Below are 18,916 nucleotides of genomic sequence, written 5' to 3' on the forward strand. Positions count from 1 at the left end.
CATGAGAATCCTATCAAACTTTTGCTCCAGGGGATACTTATCGTCAAATCCAATTCAACACTCCAAACTTCAACCTAAAAGGACGACATAGAAGAAAGAAACAATAGTCTTTTAACTTGACTGACCCAATAATTTACGTTGGCCTACACGGACATGTCTTACTTTCAATCCTGACATAGGGAGTAAATAAGCTTATCCCCAGCTCCCAGTTAAATGTAAACAACCGACAACAATTACAGATGCATGAATCAGGGTCCCAGTTCCAGTGGCTCATAATTGCATCTGCTCGGTATTGCTCACTTCTCTGGCACTAAAGAGTGAAAGGCAGATAACAAGACAAGGAAGGAAGTTCTCAAGGGCTTGCCTCGTAGCACGCAGGCACGAAGGTATATCGTATAGGAGGACGAGTACTCGAAATTAACTGTATAGGTAAAAAAATTGATCTCCTGTAGTTGAAATGATAAGCTCACCTAGCACAGTGCATTGAGAGTTATATCCCTCGGCCAAGAACACTCATCAAGTGGTCCTAAAGACTTGTTAAAATGCCAAAAAAAAAAAAAAGAATATGTCCACAAAAAATATAGCATTTTTTTTTTTTGAAAAATTGCAATCCAAACATACTCTAAAATATCACCGTGACTTCTGGCTTCCCTATGAAACCCCACTCAAACAAAAATTCATCTTACTCTTCCTTCTCTTCACAACAACGTTGACACTGCTAAAGAGAAAATAGAGAAGCTAATTCTTTCCCATCTTTTTGCTCCAAGACCAGGTAATCTTCTCTTTCATTGATAATTCTTCATATTACGGGAACATTGACTTGGGGTATATAAAGGAATTCCTTTTTTGTCATATGAATTTCCACAATTGCTAATGAATGAAATCTAAAATTTCACACATATTAGCTGTTTAAAAGAGTTTTGATTGTGCTTGTTGCATACTTAGATCAGATAAAATCCATCACTTGATGCTTAATCAAACAAGAGTGAGTAGAACGCGTAGCACAATAAGTTAGTCTTGGTCTCTTACTTGATTATTTAAATCATTATAGAATTTCAATAATCTTCCAGGGTTATCCCTCGTTAATAATATCTCCCAATCCAATCGTGGCCAAGGACGATGAGAGATTATGATGCATATATTTATAAGAGAGTCCATTATTATTTTAGTTACCTATTGACTCATATAGCAAATAAACTAAAAGTGGTTAAATCTAAAGCTATCAGTTTTGTTACAATTACCTTCTTTAAAAGACTTTTTTAATGTAAGGGCACAATTGTAGAAGTAACAAGGTTGACATTCATTTCCTTTCACGTCTCTCAACTTGTAATAATTTGAAACAGTTGTTTGAAAAGTTAAAATATTATAAGAGAGGTTTTATTTCCACGAAGTTGTGGATGAAGCTTTTATCAAATTTTGATCTTTACTAAAGTAATAAAATACAAAAATTTTATGAGAATTATGAAAAGTACCATCAATTAATGATAATAAAATTATGAAAAATTAAGAAACAATTTAAGAAGGATATATTTTTATGGTATTTGATATTGATAATGGGATGGAAAACATGCCAGCATAGTTGTAGGTACCTAAAAATGGTCAATTATGATAAGAAACAGTATTCCTTTATAAAAATGGTGAAATTAAAAGAAACCAAGTTTTGGAGTTAAAGATGCAATTTGTTGAGTACTTTCTGGGCCAAAAATAGAAGTTGACCAAAAGTTTAGTAGGTTAAAGTGCATTTCTGAGTAATACTCACCTTCCCCTTCGCTGCAATGGCAGGTACCAGTCACCCAAGGTCAAGCACCACTTGCCACTGCTTATCAGACTATTTCTTTCCAGTTTGCTCGGTACGTTCGCATTGCTCATTTTATTTTGAAATGTGATACTTTTAATGTGGTAAAAACAAGTGACAATTGTTTCGAGAAAATTAATTTCTGGGACATTATATTTCTTGTTTTTCATATGCTTACTCATCTGTGAGATATTGTACATAACAATTTACAGTAACAATTCGGTTCCTACTGTAACCGCATACAGGTGAAGACCAATTCAAGCAGAATGAGAAATTTTTTTCTTCCCCCGAATTCATTACAGTGTAGACTAAGAAGATTCAGCTCATAGTAATAGGATACCAGAAAATTTCTTTTGCATTATGCTTAATAATTAAAGTGGTAATTGCTATTTTGCCAAAAAAAAATCAAATATTATTCAGATTTCATCTTAAATACAATTTCTAATCGTCTTTTTATCTTATATATGTCATTTCATAAAAAGTACTATAACGTTATTACAAATAATCTCTTATCCAGACACATCCAATTGTTTGCAATATATTTCCACTGCTACTATAATGGTAGTTACCTAATCGTACTAATTATGATGGGTTTTGAAAAGATGAAACCTTCTTGTTATTATTGAATCAATGTCACCTCTTTTCTAGATTTTGCATTTGGTTTAATGCTGAATAAAATTGGTGATTCCACATAGAAAATCATTTTTATCTATACCTTGAAAACGACATAATGATGCTGCTTGCTCTGTCAAGATGAAGATGGATGGTGTATTAGCTTTTGATCTATTTGTGGTCACAGTCTCAAATGTCTTCTGCTTTACAAAATTATTTGTTAGCATTTTCTTACAGTTTCTTTGGATTGGATCTCCTAGTAATGGTGGGTTGTTAATGCACAGTAACGTGATGGCTAGAAAAGTAAAGAATTCATTGCCTTTCGTGTCTTCTTGTCGGGAACCTTTTCTTCCTTTTCATTTTCCTTTTACTGCTGCAATTATAATAAGAGTGTTTAAAAGCTTAAAAACCAATACCAATTAGTAGACTTTCAGTTTCATCTACTGCCCGGTTCTCTTTCTCTCACATTCAAAGTTGCAAGTTGCCCGGTTCCATTCCACACTCTCAAACCTATCAAATTCTTTCTTTCTCCCAGATATCGACCTGACCTGATGGCGGATGCACTACTCGGTTCCGCAGTACAAGTTCTAGTGGAGAAGGCAATAAACTTGGGTTCAGAACAAATTGGCCAGTTTGTTGGGTTCAAGAATGATTTGAAGAAACTGCAGAAAACGTTGATTGGAATCCAGGTTGTCCTTCGTGATGCAGAGAAAAAACAGGTGACTGAAGATTCCGTGAAGCTTTGGCTGGAGGAGCTTGAACGTGTGGCGTTTGATGTTGATAATTTGCTGGATGACTTCAACTATGAAATGATTCGACGCAAAGTTGAGATCCGAAACCAAATGAAGCAGAAGGTATGCTTCTTCTTCTCAGTCTCCAATCCCATTGCATTTCGTTGCAGAATGGCCAAAAAAATTCAGAAAATCAATATGGATTTGATAAGTATCAATGAACAAGCAACGAAACTTGGCCTCCTCCGGTCACAGAATGGAGCTAGAGATGCACCTGCTCTTTCTCCTCCTAGCAGAGGAGCATTTATGAAGAAGAGAGAGACTGACTCTGTTACTGTTGATGCAAGTTTTGTTGGAAGAGATGGTGATGTTTCAGCAATAGTAACACAACTAACTGCCATGAATAATAATGAAACTATCTCCGTTCTTCCGATAGTAGGGATGGGCGGGATCGGGAAGACCACCTTAGCTCGAAAAGTTTTCAATGATCCAAATACTGAAAAACATTTTGACAAGAGAATATGGGTGTGTGCTTCGGAGGATTTCATTGCCAATAGGTTGTTTGGAATGATTCTACAATCACTGCAAGGTCGAGAGCCTGAAGCTAAGGATAGGGAAGCCAGAGTCAAGCAGCTTAAGGAATTATTGGATGGTAAAAAATACCTACTGGTCTTGGATGATGTGTGGAATAAGGAGTCCATGCTATGGAATGATTTTCTTGGGTCTCTGAAAGGTACTAGCCAAGCCATGGGGAGTTGGATTCTTGTGACCACTCGTGAGCAACAAGTGGTAGACATCACCAGAATTTCTTCTCCTCAAGGTTATTCCTTGAAACAATTATCAGATTATCAATGTTGGCGCATTCTCAAAGAAAATGCATTTGGTGCTGGGGAAGTGCCCGATGGGCTGCAAGATATAGGGTTGAAGATTGTGCAAAGATGCGGAGGCTTACCATTGGCTGCAAGTGTTCTCGGTGGCATGTTGCACAACAAGGGACCAAATGAATGGCAAAAATTAGAGAGTAGGCTTCAAATTTTAGGTGGAGGTGAAAATAGTAACGTTAATGAAATTTTGAAGTTGAGCTTTGATCATCTTCCACATCCTTCTCTTAAAAAGTGTTTTGCATATTGTTCAATTTTTCCTAAAGATTTTCAAATGGAAAGGAATCAACTAATCCAACTTTGGGCAGCAGAAGGATTTCTTCATTCAAATCCAACAGACGATATGCATATGGAGGAAGTTGGTAACAGGTATTTTACCATTTTGTTGGATAGTAACTTATTTCAAGAGGTAGAGGAGGATGATTATGGGAATGTTTTGAATTGCAAAATGCATGATCTTGTACATGAGATGGTGCAATTCATTTCCAATTCTAAAACTTTAAGGTTGGCAGAGTCAGGTTTAAAGTTGACAGGGTCTAGCAGCATTGATATGGAGACGTTTTCCATCCGGTATCTTGCATTGGAGAGAAGTCAAGAAGAAATGCTGTTTCCTTCCACTGAAAGTTTCAAGCGTATTACGACATTGTTTTTGCAAGGAAACAGATCACTTAATGATAGGGAGATGTCATTTTTTATGTTGCGAGTTTTGAACTTAAGGGCATCAAGTGTCCGAGAGCTTCCTAAATCAATTGGCAAGCTAACTCATTTGCGATATCTTGATTCGTCAAAAACTTCAATCAAAACATTGCCAGAGTCTCTATGTCAACTTTACAATTTGCAGACATTAAGAGTTAAATATTGTCTCTCACTGACAAAGTTTCCAAAGAATTTCAAGAATTTGGTGAATTTGAGGCACTTTGACTTTTTCTCTGAGGATAAATCAAGTGATATCATGCCTTTTGAGATCGGACAGTTGCAATTTCTCCAAACTTTGCCATTTTTCAATATTGGTGAAGAAAGAGGTCGACAAATTGGAGAATTGAGGAATTTGAAGAATCTCAATGGACAGCTTGAGTTACGTAATCTTGAATTAGTGAAAAGCAAGGAAGAAGCCCTATCCGCAAATCTGATTGGGAAGCCAAACATTGATGAGTTAATATTACTATGGAATGAAATAGATAATTCAAGAAATAATGATAGTGAATACAATCAAGTGTTGGAAGGCTTGCAAGCTCACCAAAATTTGAAAGGTTTGATTATTGAAAGATTTTTTGGTGATAAACTTTCAACTTGGATTGAAAAACTTGGGAAATTGGTGAAATTTGAATTGCAGGATTGCAAAAATTGCAAAGAGTTACCAACTCTTGGAAACATGCCCTTCCTCAGATCTCTGCACTTGGAAGGACTTGATAGCCTAACAAGTATAGGCCCTTCTTTTTATGGCAAATCAGGCGTGCATAGTGGCAGTACCAGTCAAAGACCCCTAAACTTGTTTCCAGCACTTGAAGATCTCATTCTAGAGAATATGCAAAATTTGAGGGAATGGACGGAAGCAACTGTTCATGATGGAATAGTGGTGGTGTTTCCGGTCCTTGGTGTGATGAGGATTATTAATTGCCCTCAGTTAGCCACTTTTCCAAATTATTTTCCACGTCTCAAGGAATTGAACGTCGAGAAAACCCAAAATGGATCAGCATTAATGACATATATTTGTAGTGGAGTCAGCACTCTCACTAGTCTTTTCATTTGGAATGTGAATGGGCTCACTAAGTTACCAAATGTGTTATTCCAAAACAATCCCAAGCTTGCACATCTCCAATTAAGAGATTGTGCTGATTTGACCAAATTCTTAGATTTTTCATTTGATGTTCCTCAAACTTTAGAAGGACCAAATTACCAATCAGTAGCTGAGCACACTTGTATTGACAATAAAGCTCCTCAACATTTGGTTGGCCTTGAGTCCCTAGAGGAATTAATTGTTTGGAATTGCCCCTTGCTCGAATCAATTTCAATCCCCAAGGGACGTAAATACCTCACTGCCTTGCGACGAGTATGGATTCGGTCCTGCAATGGGTTGACTCACCTGTCCATCCCCCAAATATCTGAGTCAGAGTGGGATTCCACTTCTTCACCCTTCTCCTCCTCCGGTACTTGTCCTCCTCCTCTTCCTCTTGAGCAATTGGTAGTATGCGGATGCACCAATCTTATCTCCTTCCCAATTGATTTAGCCCGAACACCTTCTCTCTCTTACGTGGACATATCAGAATGTAAGAAATTAACTGACTTGCCCAAGGGGAAGCTTTGTTCTCTTACAAGATTAGATGCTTTAGAAATCGGACCATTCTCAGAAACCACCACAGAGCTGCATTCCTTCCAAGACCTCTTTGATGCTCTCCCACCACCGCACTCCTACTTCCCCTCCCTTTCACGTTTATTTCTGCATGGATGGCCTCATTGGGAATTTCTGCCCGAGCAACTTCAGTACCTCTCTGCCCTAACATATCTTCAACTAGATGGTTTCGGAGTAAAATCATTGCCCGATTGGTTTGGGAAGCTTTCCTCACTTCTAATACTTCAGCTCTGGGGATGTCAAAAGCTAGAGAATTTACCCTCTCACCAATCTATGAGAAGCCTCACCAGACTTGAACATCTGTTCATTGACTGCTGTCCCGTCCTAAAGGAAAGATGCAATCCAGAGAGCAGCAGCAGTAGCACTGACCCCAATTCTGAGTGGTCAAAGATCTCTCACATTCCCGAGATTGTTATTGATTAGGAGCAGATCAGAGGCTAAAGTCCATTTGAAGCTCACAAATCATGTCAGTCTCCCCAGTAAAAGCTACTTGATATTCCTCTGTACTACTACTACACAATTCTTGTCAATTAAATTAATTTGTGCTTCTTCTATCCATCTATATATTTGTCCCCTTAAAATCTTTTCTTGTATTGACAGTGGTAAATCTTTTCTAACCACCGTGCCACTTGTTTTTGGCAGTTTTTAGTGGGTAGCATAAACTTTCCCAATTTGGTGCTATGTATTAGGCATAGCCAATTTTTTATCAAATTTTTTCATCTTATTTTCTTTCTGCTTTGCATAAGCACTCCATACATACGTTGTAGATTGATCTTTTATCTCTATCTGTATTTTTAATTGCATTGTCGATTATTTTAGTTAATTGTTAATTTAGTTCTAGACTTATATTCAGCAGTGAAAGTTTTGGACTAGTAAAGTCTTGCTTTTTGCTCAAACAAATTGGTAGATTTAGAGAAATAATAGCATTACTCAAAGGCAAAAGTTTTTGAGTTTCTTTGACCATTTATGTATTCAGCTAAGAGTAAGCCATATCCAGTTTACAGTTTAAAATTTTGACATGAGCTATGTGTTTGCCAGATTGTAATGGTTGACAATAAAAGTAGTCAACCAGTAAAGTGATAGTATTTAAGCTTTAAGGATGCTTTGCATGAGAATGACCGTGGAGAAACTTGGTGAGTCATACGATTATAGATATTTGAGCGTGTCTTTCTAGTAAAAGATTTGTAGTTCAATGAGCAAAGTGATAATATTTTCAACCAGTGATCAGCGATGCAAAGTTTGCCATTCAGTTGAGGAATTCCACTTATTAGCTGAAACTAAGTGCTTTTTTACCCAAAAATGTGATTTTTTTCCCTTGTCAAAGAATGCACTTCATAAAGTAAGCTTAATTCACTATGTTTACACTGAGATTCTGAACTTAGCATGATTGTGAACATGCTAATCCTGTGTAATGTTCTTTGAAATAATTGTAGCAGTGCTGGGAGATTGTTAGCCTTTAAAGTAATGATTGTGAACATACTTTGGTCCTTAATTTGCTTTGAAATTAGCTCAAGGCCATCAGCCAGTTAATTGTTGGAGCTTTTGTATCTGCTGCTATTTATGCTATAGGAACAAATGCTAAAATCTATCTTTCACTACTTGGGAAACTGGTGATCACTATTTTGCGTTGTGTGGTAAAGTATTTGACAACCATCTTATTTTGTATGTCTGCTTTTACTTTTAATTGTTTTTCAATTTACAATCTTTTCATTATATGGTAACAGATATATTGGAACCAAAGTCCGCAGCTATAATGGTTTCTTGTTACATGGTCACCACATAAGTACCTGCCCATTCTTGGCGCTTGCAAAAATAATGGTCTGTTTGCTATGCGAGGGCTTTCTAGCTTCAAATAGATCCATTAGGGCACTCCCAAAAGAAACCCTTTCTCCTCCTTTGTATGGAGACAATTTAGGTACAGTTCAGCATTCCTATAATGCTTTTTCTTTTGCTACATGCAATTGTTGTGCAGCTTCTAATGGCATCTTTTCTTATGTTGTAGGCAATACCAAGTTTAGTTTTAGAGTCTACAATGAACCATTTTAAAAACACATGGAATAGTATAGAGGGATGAGGGTGTAATAGGTTTTATTTAGGCTTCGAGCTCTCCAACAAGCTGCAACAAAGATTATTCGATTGGCTAGGGGATTCTCATGTATGAGGTAACACTTCTCTTTCTGATGAAAATTTTGTGATTCAGAAAAACTTTATCTGACTTCAAAGACAATTTAAAGGGGTAATGATATGCCATTCTGCGTAATCACATTCACAAGCATCAGGAATGATTCTTCTTTTCAGAACCATCTTCAGACTCCTCCCATAAAGGCATCACTTTTTGTATTCATGTTGGCTACGGGGATTCTCATGCATGAAATAACACTTCTCTTTCAGATGAAAAGTTTATGATTTAGGAAAACTATAACGAACTTCAAAGACAATTTAAAGGAGCAATGATATAAAATTCTGCATAATCACATTCACAAGCATCAGAAATACTTCTTTCGAAATCCTGTCTTCAGACCATTTCCCCAAAAGGCACCACCTTTTGTATTCCTCTTATGCAGAGGCTATGAATGAAATTGTAAATAGAAACTTTTTCAGCTATTAATTTATCAAATATCAAGAAATATTAAGATTGTGAAGCTTGTCGAATGATTGAATAGTTAGTAGCCTTGAAGCAGTTGCTTGCTATGTCATCCAATTGGAGGTAGTAGGCAATTTACTATTTTTTATTTCATTGGGTATGATGTTACTTGTTTATCTATGGTTAGCAAACCAAAATATTTTCAGGTGGTTGATCTCTTCGTTTCTCTAATGAACATATGTGTCTGTTGAACAATATTAATTGGGAGATTACACTATTTTATGTTGTGCATTCACAAATGCAACTCTATTTTCTTATGCAGCTGTTTGAGTGCTAAAAATCTGATGAATGGTCTGAATATATACTTTGAAGTTTTCTTGTATAGGGAATGCTATGTGTATGAGCATAAACTTTTGTCTCAATTTGATGGGGCAAATGCTCTAATTCAAGGCTATCACAAAGTTGATGGAAAGATGCCATGGTTAATACGCTCCCTTGGCTCATCTCATAAAGCTCCCTGGACTATATTTTCATGAGATATTGATAATTGCGATTCTTTGAAATGAATCAGGTAAATGGACTATGGAGAAGGTCAAAATTTTTATGTATGGTAGGGTTCAATGCTGGCCTATAAATGGAAATCTTGATTCATATCTTTCAACCAGGACGTGTTCTGAGAGGAAGGATCAACCTTGTTGACAGTACAGCCCACTGGTGAAAGAAAGTGTCCATGCCTTGTAAGGGAACCTGTCATTAAAAATGCTTGGTGAGTTACATTTGCTCTGAATTTGTAAACACACTCAAATTAGATACACAAATAAAGAGATGATAAGGAAAAAAAAATGAAGAAAATGAACTACCTCAAAGTGTTCCAGTTTGCTAACTACAAATAAAAAGTTAACTTAGAAAATCAGCTATGAGGACGATATGTAACTTCATCATATATAATCACTCCATACCCAGTGAAATAAATAATGCCCGTTGTCTCCACTAAGTAGCTCCGTTGGAAGAAATAGCAAGAAAATACTATTTATTTATCAAGAAACATCATTTGTCGAGATTCATACTGGTAGTCTTTTGCAAATTCAGTGTTTTCAATTATTTAGTGAATTCTTACCAAATTAATTTTGTGGTTTTCGAAATTGCAATTGTTTAGAAATTTTGGGAAGGATTTGGTACCTGAATGACACTGTCATCCTCTAATGTTCATACCCTTTTGCTTTTTATTCACGATTTGTTTTGTATGTTGTTGTGGACTTCTGATTTTATCTTTCAAGAGTGCAAGGACTACCCATATTGAAACAGGTTGTCTTATCATCATATACGGATTTGAACAAGATCCAGAGTCCAGATACATTGTTTAGATAGTTTGATCCCTTCGATGTGAAGTATAGGTTTGGCCATATTGTAGGTTCAAAAGGTTTTCTGGTGTCAGTAACCTGATGTTAATTTGATTCATGACAAACTTGGCACAACTAAAACGCTCAGATGCTAGGTTCCACCTAAGGAACTAAAGTCAATTTTAATAACATGGAAATGGAAGATCTTAATTTAGCTAGCTACTTACAATTTTATGCTTACCTTTTTTTTAAAAAAAAAAATTCTCAATAAAATAAAGTCTACCATTTCATTCCTTTAAGAACTTAGCATTGATTCATGTTGTTATCATCTAAGAACTGTATTTTACCGATTGCTTGTATGCTGTACTTTATTGTATTGGCTATATTTTAGACTCAGCACGGCTTGTATAAAATTCAAAATGCCGTTGATTGAAGCCTAATGGTAGGTCACTGTTTTTTGCTCACAAGACACTTTTTGAGCAGAAAAGGCTTGGCACCTTTTGAGGAACCTTTGCTATATTATCTAGAAAATACAATGAGGATATGCCTTTCAAGATTTACGTCTTGGCCTAGTTCAAGTCATCCTCTGCAGTTGCACTAGAAAAAGTAAGCAGACAACTTTTTTAGTTGGAGCGATCTACCCGGGCTCTCCCAGAAGAAGACTCTAGCACTTTAATTGTGCACAGAGAAGGTTAGTTACAATTTAACATGACTGTAATCCATTCTATATTGGTGTATGCTCATTGTTGAACTTGTTATCTGATGCCATTTCTTCAGGTGGTCATAGGCAATTCTAAGTCTAATTTGAGAGTCTACGGTCAAAATGGTGAATCCATGGAAGTATACACGAGGCTGAGAGAGAGAGAGATTTTATTGAGGCCTAGAGCTCTATAAGAATCGGCATGATAGGTGATTCTCGCTGGCTAGAGAGATTCTCGTAGACGAGGTGCCCTTCTCTTTGTGATGTTAATATTCTGATTCAAGGAAGTTAATCTGGTTTTCATGACTTTTGCTGATTTCTTTGTGCTTTTGACCAAGTTTCATAATCAGTAGAATAAAAATGATATTCATAGATGCTATTTATTTTAAACTTGTATGAAATTGTGAATCTTTCTCCCATTGTTTAAAAGGTAAGGAGCAGAGCTATTGGTTGTATTTTAAGTCACGGTATGTCCTTTCTCTCATAGTCACCGATATACTCCTGGATCTTTAGCTTCCATTTTCTGGAGTGTACTTACTACTGCATTTAACCTAATGATTTTTGAAATGCTTATAGCCTTGTAGAAGCAGAACTTGTCTCCATTCAGTGACAAATGGTGAGTTGAGAAATGCTGCTAATGAGGTCTGTCAGCCATTTTAAGGAAACACAGCCTGGTCTCCTCAAGAACTATTGAAGGATTCTAAGTTGGCACATCTGAAATGCTTGAGTAGTAACCCTCCTACCAATCGATCAAAAGCCTCCAAACAGGATGCATGTCTTCTGATCTAAAGGGAAGGTGCTGTAGCAAGAGCAGCTGCCTCAACATTGAATGGTACTAGCATTTCCAGATTCCCTACTTTGAGATTGATCATATTCTAATTGGATGCTAAGTTGTCAAAATTTGCTCAAATTCTCAAAAAATTCTTGTCTATGCCTATGTTAAGGATGTCTCAATGCAGTATACACCATTGTCGCTACATGTAAAAGTCAATGAGTATTTTTAACACATTGTAATGTACATGATCTTGCACAATCTATTTTGAGTTTTGGCAAATCTGGTGCAGAGAGTATTTGCAAGATTTGTTACCTTGAATTTAATCATCTGGAGAAAAAACATGCATATTCAGGAAGGAAAAAGCAAGTTATCTACTAATATTGTTTTTGGAGTCTAATACTTTTGATGTCGTGTTTTTTTTTTTTTTTTTTTCCGAAACGATAAGTGATTTTATATCATGAAATAAACTTTACAAAATCAAGCAAAGGCTTGATAACTAATTACAACTAGTGCACAATGGCACTAAGGAATCACAAATTCCTCATCTTGAATGATATTCAACGCATAAGCGCTAATCCTATTACTTAAATGATTATTATCTCCATCAACTAGGCAAAAGGAGCACATTCGAAACAAGGCCTTCAAAGTGAGAATATCCTCTAGCAGTGTTGTGACGCGCATGTCCAGCGTTTTGGCATTCTGAATTAGATGAAAAACTCGCTTATTGTCCAACTGCACCTGAATATTGTCGAACTGGTAGACAGCAGCTTTACTGAGCAGTAATTTGACAGCTTCTAATTCACCAATGAGATGATTCCCAGAACTTCTCTCATGTAGTGCCCACCCTTGAGCCTGGCGTTGAAAATTCCTAGTGCATATGATCCCAATTCCAAGTTGAGAAGTGACCTTTCGCACCTGTATTGCTAGTCTCAGTGTCACTGAATCATGGCCTTGCTCTTGTAGCTGCACTTGTGACTGCCGAGTTCTTGTTTCCTCTGTACTCCGTGTTGATGGTATGTCATTAGCTTCCTTAAATTCAAACCACTCTTCCTGAGCTTTCTGAACCGTTTTCCATGGCTGCCTTTGCTTACCATCGAACTCTCTTGCATTTCTGCTTTTCCATATGTGCCAGAGGATGTTGGCTGTTAAAGATAGGTGATCATTTCCTTCTGTTCTATCTTTGGCTTCTGTCACAGTGGTCCACCACTTCTTGAAGCAACCTTGGTAGTCCAGAGTTACATCCCATTGGATGGGAGCTAACCTCCAGACCTGTGTGGCATAGCTGCAATGGAATAAAACATGTTCAATTGTTTCACTATCTTCACCGCACCCTCTACAGATTGGATCCCCCTGTTTTGTCCTGCTCGCTATTAATTGTCTTACTGGCAGAGCTTGGCTAAGGCATTTCCATAAGAAGATCTTGACTTTGTGCTTAACTTTGAGCTTCCACAGATACTTCCAGATTCCTTAGCTCTGGTTGCTCCAGCTTGTACTAGCTTCCTCCCTTCCCCCTTGGTTATTGTGGTGCATTTTTTCCTGAGTTAGCTTCCTATATGCAGACCCCACAGTATAGATGCCATTAGTTCCGTGGATCCAGTAGTGGCGATCCTCTCTGTCCCCTAAACTGATGGGGATATTCAAAATTTTTTCTGCATCCTGCTTGCTGAAAGTCGCAAATATTAGGGGTCGGATCCATTTTCGCTGATGTATCAAGTCATGAACCTTGTGAAGCACGGTTTCCTTTGGTTTAGGTGAAGACACCTTGCCCAAATGAGCATCTGGAATCCAGCAATCATCCCATATATTGGTACTTTTCCCATTCCCAATCCTCCTCCGAATTCCTCCCTCCATAACCTTCCTTGCCCCCATCAATCCTTTCCAGATCCACGAAGCATTTGCAGGAACCTTGCAGTTGAAAATGGACTCCTTAGGAAAATATCGAGCTTTAAGCACTTTACTAACAAGCAAGTTTGGTTGAGTGAGTAATCTCCACACTTGCTTCCCTAGTAAAGCTATATTAAAGGCCTCTAAATCTTTCAATCCTAGTCCTCTAGATTTCCTGTCCCGCGAGATGTTACTCCAAGAGCTCCAATGCATTTTGTTTCGTCCATTGGCCTCTCCCCACCAATAATTAGCCATGATGGAGTTTATATCCTTACACATCCTTTTAGGGATCTTGAAGCATGACATAGTGTAAGTTGGCAGGGCATAAGCAACTGCCTTAAGCATTACCTCTTTCCCAGCCGCACTCAACAACTTATTTTTCCACCTTTGTAGCCTATGTTGGATATTATCCTTAATGTACCCAAACAACTGATGTTTGGATCGAGTAACTACCATTGGAAGCCCCAGATATCTCCCTTTATTAACAATCTGAATGTCCCCTAGAGCTTGAGAAGTAGCCAATTGTAGTTGCTGATCCACATTTTTACTAAAGAAAACTGAAGACTTCTCCAAGTTAACCATCTGTCCAGTACCCTTCTCATACACCTGGAGAATCCTTCTCAATTCAGCTGCATTGTTTGGGTCGGCTTTGCAAAATATCAGCGAGTCATCAGCAAAAAATAAATGGGACACAGTAGGACCAAGTCTACTGATTTTTAAACCCATTATCCTTTTTTCCTCCGTAGCTGTGTGGAGTAAGCTAGAGAGTCCTTCTGAACATAAGAGAAACAGGTATGGTGACAACGGATCTCCCTGTCTAATTCCTCTCTGGGGAGTCACATATTCTCTGGTTTGACCATTGATCGTGAAAGAGTAATTGACTGTTGACATGCACTCCATGATCCACCTCCTCCAACGGTCATTGAATCCCATTTTGTGTTCATCTGCGAGCTTTTGCGTGTTTTTATTCTGGCTTAGGTAGATATTAAGCAGTTGCCAACATAAATTAGCAAATTTGCTTTAACTTTATCTGTCAATTACTACAATGAAAACTTTGCCGAGATCTGGTGGCAAGCTTTACAAGGAGTTGTTGAGAGTTAAGGAGGAGGAGCACTACTGTCCATGAGAACTTCTATATCAGTTTAGGGATTTGATAATCCTAACGCATTTTGATTTTTTGGCATTTTCAAAAGTGAACCGCTGCCTGAAATGGGGCATTTTTCTTGCCTTCAAACATTAAGATTCTTTCATGCAGGTCAAGACAAATGTCCTCAGATTGAAGAATTTAGATAACTAAAGAACCTTTCTGGAAGGCTGATTTTCTACAATCTTGAGCGAGTCAACGACAGAGAAGTTGCTCAGTGGGCAGATATGTTTAGAGATCCAAATTTGTATTAGTTGGAATTCGGATGGTAGAGGTTAAGAATGACAAGAATGTGTTAAAAGGTATCCAGCCTTGACCAAATTAAAATACTTAACAGGTGAAATGAAGTGTTTCCCTCCCTTTGACCACTTCTTCCAGTCATTTCCCGTGTCCTGGCCCAGGATTTGCCATATTCCTCATTTTTGTGTAGATGTAGAAGAATCCAAGCCAAACATTTTGCTAGTTTCATCATCAAGCCTAACATTTCTGATGATATTCCATATGTCCACTTAATACATATCATCTATTTATCAGATCATCCTCAACTTCACTTTTAACTTGTTCTTCATGTCATACAGATCTGCGCTATATAGTCTGCCTGAGTATATTTTATAGATTTGGAAAATCAGATTGAAATTGGATCATTTTTGGATTTGATTAGGGGCTGCTTACTAGAATTATTTTGACACTTGTTGCAGTGCCCTGTCCAGAATAATTTATTTGCAAAATGGCGTAATGAAGAGTTGCATTTTAATTCAATCGTATTGTCTAGCAGTTGGCATTGTTTCACCTGAATGTGGATTGTTTTGACAAGAATTCAATCCTGGACATTGTAGATGTTGCTCTATTCTTTTCTAGACTTGAATTCTTCTTGAAATTCCAGAATCTCTCACCTGATGTAGAATAAGAAATATATCTGGGGAAAAATATCACTACGAGCTCCTTTTACTTTAAATATTCTAATTCAACATGTAATTAGTAGTTCGTTTAATGTGCCACACTAAAATATATTTCTATCAGATCTTATCTTCCAAGGAATAGTTAAATTTACTATAACAAACATTTTAGTACTTGGGCAAAGGCCTCGGTTTTGTTCTCCATGTTTGTAAATTTGCAATTCTATATAACTAATAATTTTAAAGAAATTTCAAAAAAAGAAAAAACTCAAGCTCATACTTTTGTTTGTTAGACTAAAGAATTATATGAAAACATTATTATTTTTTAATTCTTGGTTGCGATAAAAATTTGTGGATTGGAAATTGTTGTTGCTTCTAGAAAGGGTGCTCATCATGTTAAAGATGATTGGTTTTATCATCTTAAGTTATTTTTCAGAGTGGTTTGTCTTGTCATAATTATGATCTCTCACTTCATTTTTGTCCTTTCATTTCCTTCCAAAGAAGGCTGCTTGGTGGTGATGCAAGATTTTTCATTCTACAAAACAAATCAAATTATTAGAACAAGAGATGGAAAGAAATAAACAGAGTGTAATTTCCTTGTTTTAGTTTGTAGACCAGCTTAGGAGTGCACTTTCAAGTGTCAAAACAATTTCTACGTCAAGTATAATGTTAAAATATGCTTAGGAAAATGACGTAACCACTCAAGTAAACAGTTGAGGCAATCCACATTTATTCTCTCCCAAAATTCCAATGGAGAAAATTCCTAAGTCAATGATGCCCTTAATGTTCTCTTGTCATACGTAACAGGGATATTTTGAAACACCTCTCTAATGGTTTTGGACAGAATCATTGACCTTCCTAAGGTTTCCAAAATTCACCTTTTTCCTTAAATATTTTCGTTAAAAAATATCACCTTTTTTCTTTTTCTTCTTTTTTGGTATTAGGAGGTGGAATTTAAAAAATGGAGAGGAGGAAAGAGAATCAAGAGTCCAAGATTTCTAAGTTAGTCTTGTAGTTTCAATCTCAGCCTCTACACCACCGAATCTTATTGAATGCTAACCAACCAAGTGAGCTATAATCACTTAGCCTTTTGCAAACCATGTTTTCTTAATACTATGAGCACAAAGTTAGAAAAAATTGTATAACTGTAGCTTTTGTCCTTGTCTTTTCCTAAATAATTGTCAAGAATCAAGATAGCGAGGGTAATTTTCACATAAGGCTGGAATAGGGGACTAAAACAGTGTTGCTGGAAGAGTGGGAGAGGGGGGGGGGGAAGAGGAGTAGGGAAAGGGGGTTCAGTAGCCAACTCTTTGTGGATTTCGATTTTTTTTTTTTGGTTCCACATTTTTTAGGGTTTTAAGTGCAAAAATAATTGTTAAACTAGTCTGCTTTTTTTTTATATCAATCTTTTTTCCCTTCTAGATCTTTCCCCCAATAATTTTTAGAACAGCAATAGTGTTCAATGTAAAGTTGGCATATGAGGATTGAAAAGGTAGAGTGTTTGCATGTAGAAATAATTCTTAGAAACTAACCATTTTTCTTTGATTTCATTTATTTTTCTTCTGTATTGTTTTGCCAAAAAATTGTTAGAATAGCAAATGTATATTATAACTTCCTATGTTGCAATGGTGATGTATGGTTCGATCTCATTGACAGGGGAAGAAAGGCATATTCCTAAAACCTCGGGGTTTCTAAGTGTTGCTGTCAAAGCTCTTAGGGAAGATTTTTGAAATTATACCTCAAAAAAAAAACTTTTGTAGTTTTTAATTCTTCCATATTTTTCATTTTCTTTTCTTTTTTTCTCCTTCATTTTCCTTTCACTCTTGTTTTACTTATTGTACATCCCGTGGCTATGAGCTTATTTTTTTACCTTAATGATTCTAATAAGGTAGTAAAAAGTGCATAATTTTGTTTTGACTTAAATTTTTATGCTTTTAATGGATTAAGTTTTTGATACCAAGGTTCACTAAATGTTAAAAAAAAAAGAAGAAAGGTCATAATTAAATACAAAGTGGTAGTGGTTGGGAACAAACTCTTTAATTTCATTGAATGGAGCATCTAACATACAATTAGAAATTTGTTCATATTTAAGTTTTAACAAACATTTACTTAAAAATCCAATATTAACTTGTATTTTTCTGGTTAAAACTTGTAGTGGACCGTCAAACCAAAGAATTTTCTTTGTTTAATATGCGTAATTGAGCTTGTGTTTTGCTTATGTTCAAAGATAGAGTTTCTTGCTCAGACAAGTTAATGCTGCATGTTCAAAAGGTAATTCTTTGCTTTATCTGCGATGTGAGCTAGGCTTTACAAGTTTAAACTCTTAATTATCAATTCAATTATGTCAAATTACTCCGTTTTACTGCAAGTATACAGATTAAACGAGTATAGTCATAATTAGGGTTGATCGCACAGAGAATCGGTTAATTACTATGGCTTTTAAACTTAATCTATTATCTAAAAAGAAGAATAAAAGTAAAAACAATACTTCAATGTGAACTAGTTAAGATAGCAAAACAGCAAGAGTTGATTTAGTAGAAGGAATTTCCTAGGGTTAAAGAATCCATTATAGCTCAAGATAAGTGATTAATTAATTTAGTTGATTTAGGCCATTAACTTCTGACTTATTAAGGAAATAATTTCCAAAATAATTTTTAAATTGCTTTCACAAATAAACAAACATACTTATCCCAAGCCTTCACCTATTTGTATGATAAGTTAATTTAGCATAAGTTCATGAAACACAATGAAGTCAAAAGTATGAATCCGCCTAAATCCGTCTTCTACTAATACGAACATATAATTTAGGGTTCATGTAGCTTGAACTACACATGCAAGGCAAGATCTATGTACAAATATATACTTGAATGATTCATAGTTAGTGATTAAACAAGTACAAATATGAAGTTTAAATACATGAATTAACAAGTTTATAAGATAGACAAAATCTATCACAAATTAACACAAATCAAGAAACTACAAGTTCATCTTTACTCCTAGGAGCAAGAAACTTAACTAAACATATGAAGCTTAACATATTAAAGCACATAAAACTCTTGTACTTAAACATGAATGAATACAAGAAAGTAAAGAGTAAAAGTTGAAGAAATCTTATTTAAATGAAGGGATAATTGCAGAAACCTCCCCTGAGGTTTCTAACATTTGCACTGATCTCCCCTGTGATTTGAAAAATTACACTGACCTCCCCTGAGATTACTAATCCT

At 36.2% G+C, this 18,916-nt stretch overlaps 2 protein-coding genes across 11 annotated transcripts; one reads left to right on the forward strand and one right to left on the reverse strand.

Annotated features, from left to right (window-relative positions):
• The first annotated feature begins 670 nt into the window (after positions 1–670).
• On the forward strand, positions 671–17,413 carry LOC113764780 (putative disease resistance protein RGA3). 10 transcript variants are annotated; one of them, XM_027308776.1, is made up of 11 exons: positions 671–772; positions 1,783–1,850; positions 2,943–6,835; positions 8,094–8,284; positions 8,372–8,531; positions 9,339–9,719; positions 10,777–10,984; positions 11,071–11,239; positions 11,424–11,460; positions 11,570–11,825; positions 17,349–17,413. In XM_027308776.1, the coding sequence occupies exon 3, from the start codon at positions 2,959–2,961 to the stop codon at positions 6,790–6,792; it is 3,834 nt and encodes a 1,277-aa protein (XP_027164577.1). In that variant the 5' UTR covers positions 671–772; positions 1,783–1,850; positions 2,943–2,958; the 3' UTR covers positions 6,793–6,835; positions 8,094–8,284; positions 8,372–8,531; positions 9,339–9,719; positions 10,777–10,984; positions 11,071–11,239; positions 11,424–11,460; positions 11,570–11,825; positions 17,349–17,413. The 10 variants fall into 10 exon arrangements, with proteins under 10 accessions (XP_027164577.1, XP_027164575.1, XP_027164576.1 ...); XM_027308774.1 differs by lacking the exon at positions 17,349–17,413 and adding an exon at positions 14,908–15,536; XM_027308775.1 differs by lacking the exon at positions 17,349–17,413 and adding an exon at positions 12,381–12,432.
• On the reverse strand, positions 12,291–14,585 carry LOC113766496. The gene is made up of 2 exons (XM_027310681.1): positions 13,330–14,585; positions 12,291–13,050 (listed from the first exon to the last, which is right to left on the reverse strand). Exons 1-2 carry the CDS (start codon positions 14,583–14,585, stop codon positions 12,291–12,293), a joined length of 2,016 nt encoding a protein of 671 aa, XP_027166482.1.
• Positions 17,414–18,916: the final 1,503 nt, after the last annotated feature.

Source organism: Coffea eugenioides, chromosome 3, assembly GCF_003713205.1.
Source record: "Coffea eugenioides isolate CCC68of chromosome 3, Ceug_1.0, whole genome shotgun sequence".
Taxonomy (NCBI): Eukaryota; Viridiplantae; Streptophyta; class Magnoliopsida; order Gentianales; family Rubiaceae; genus Coffea; species Coffea eugenioides.